The following is a 2,299-nucleotide window of genomic DNA, read 5'->3' as shown; positions in this document are numbered from 1 at the left end:
TATATTATGTGTGAAATGCTTGAAGCCTGTTTGTTGGAACTTTGCTCCATCTACCCACCAGTATGTGTGTATATGTATGTATGTGCATATGTGTATATATGTATATAGTGTATACATTAAATTTTTGGAGCCTGTTTCTTGGAGTATTGCTCTAGTCTTCTAACATGTGAATATGTGTGTGTTTGTCTCTCTGTTTGTGTGTATGTCTGTTGTTGGACCTTGTATTAATTTAACCATTCTTTTTGTGGTTTGTGTGTGTGTGCGCGCTCATGTATGCAGGTGTGTGTGTGTGTGTGTGTGTGTGTGTGTGCACATGTGTGTGTGCATGTGCAGGTGTGTGTGTGTGAATGGTTGCTTTCTGCCCTTTCTCTTTGCTAACTGCTGACTGCCAGAAACATCAAGCCCCGTTGATTTCTAAGCCGATCTCCATGACTCCCACCAGCTGCCAACCTCAGATTACTCTGTGGTATCAGAGCTGATTTTTGCACAGAGTCATCTAAATTGCAGACATAGAATAAGTCATTTCAACAAGATCTGCTTTCACTGTCTATTAAACAACTGTGTCTTTTATGATACACTTAAAGTTAAGGGTTCTTACGTAAAATGCCTAAAGATAAACCCATATCTCATCCTTTCTCTGTTGGTTCCTGTCATTCTGACACCACAGTAAAGTGTTTGTAATATTGTTCTATACTTTGTAAAATGTATATAATTTTAGTTTGTGTGTGTGTGTGTGTGTATGTGTGTATGTGTGTGTGTTATTATGTGCATAAATAAATTCAGGTAAATTTGGAGCCCAGAAGAGACCATCTGATTCTTTGTATTTATTTTTACAGGTGGTTTTTTAATAAGAGTTGGTAGGATTGAGTATTGAATCATTTCCTCTACAAGAGCAGGGCATGATTTTATTTGCTAAGACATAATTCCATCTTCTGAAATAAATCTTTCTCCCAAATCTTTCTCCTCTATGTTCATAGTAGAACTCCTTAACTCCTAAATGAATCCGGATTGTATTTCTCTTTCTGGCAAAGAGNACAATTGATGGAAAACATTGTGAATAATTACAGGAGACAATTTAGACCTCAGAAGACATGATACTGCTAGGCAAAATCATAAGGGAAACAGTGAGAGTCATTCCATAAACAGATAGGTATGACAATGTAATCCAATATTTGGTGATTATGAACCAACTACACATGTGTCAATTAGAATTTATGAAAGGTGAGCATGGGAAGATGATTTCTTCCTGATCATTTGAAGAGAATTTCTGTCTGGCATAAACAATATTGTGTAACATTTGGGAACAAAGATGCATATCAGCATCCCTGCACCGGAAGCCAAAGTGGAGAAGATCTCAGCAGCCACCATGACCTTGCCTTTAGTGCTATGGTAAACAGGAAGGAAAGTAACCCAGACACTGCAGAACACCAGCATGCTGAATGTTATGGATTTGGCTTCATTGAAGGTGCTGGGCAGGTTTCTGGAAAGGAAAGCCAGAGTGAAGCTCCCAAAGGCCAGGCAGGCCAGGTATCCCAGGACACAGTAAAAGGCACTGACTGAACCCTTGTTGCAAACAATGATAATGTGACCATGCTCTGATCTTGCATCAATGTCAACAGAAGGAGGAGCAGCTCCTAACCAGACTGCACAGACAATAACTTGGATGAGAGTACAGATGGGAATGATATAGATAGATGCCCCTGNAGCAAGAAAGTATTTCATCATTCTTTGAGGGGCTNTGACTCTGAATGCCAGTACAATAGTAATTGTTTTGGCCAACACAGTGGAAACAGCCACAGTGAATGCAACTCCAAATGTGACTTGCTGTAGGATGCAGGTGGCTGAGTTTGGATGGCCAATGAAGAGCAAGGGGCAGAGGAAACAAAAAATGAGGGAGATGAGCAAGATGTAGGTGAGAGTGCGGTTATTGGCCTTAACNATGGGAGTACTGTGGTGCTTCACAAAGACCAAAAGAACAACAACTGTAAACGCAGAGAAGCACAATGCCATTAAGGAAANTCCCATCCCCAAGGGGTCTTTATAAGTAAGAAATATAAGAGCTTTATGAATGCAGTGATTCTGCTCTGTATTAGCATATTGGTCTTCTGGACANGGGACACACAACTCCACATCTGATGGAAAAATGAAAGTATTATTAGNGTAGCTTCAGCAATTTTATTGTCAGGATATTTCATTTAAGTTTATAAAAGAAGTGTTTCAATATGTGAATCTGGTTGCTGAAAATACATTCAAGGTCATTGCTACATAAAATGATTGATTCCATTTTTAATGCCTCTTA

The 2,299-nt window shown here is 39.2% G+C and overlaps 1 protein-coding gene across 2 annotated transcripts in view; it reads right to left on the bottom strand.

The window, feature by feature from the left end:
• Positions 1-955: 955 nt before the first annotated feature.
• LOC110287855 (vomeronasal type-2 receptor 116-like) overlaps positions 956-2,299 on the bottom strand; it is a 16,193-nt gene continuing 14,849 nt past the window's right edge. For both annotated transcript variants that reach the window (XM_021154365.2, XM_029473762.1), the window contains exon 6: positions 956-2,132. In XM_021154365.2, the coding sequence (XP_021010024.1) occupies positions 1,213-2,132 (920 nt within the window). In that variant the 3' untranslated portion in view covers positions 956-1,212. The remainder of the gene's footprint in view (positions 2,133-2,299) is intronic.

The sequence above is a fragment of the Mus caroli genome, unplaced genomic scaffold (genome assembly GCF_900094665.2).
Source record: "Mus caroli unplaced genomic scaffold, CAROLI_EIJ_v1.1 scaffold_15988_1, whole genome shotgun sequence".
Classification (NCBI taxonomy): Eukaryota; Metazoa; Chordata; class Mammalia; order Rodentia; family Muridae; genus Mus; species Mus caroli.
Note: the sequence above shows the minus strand (reverse complement) of the source record. Positions and strands in the feature narration are given on the sequence as shown.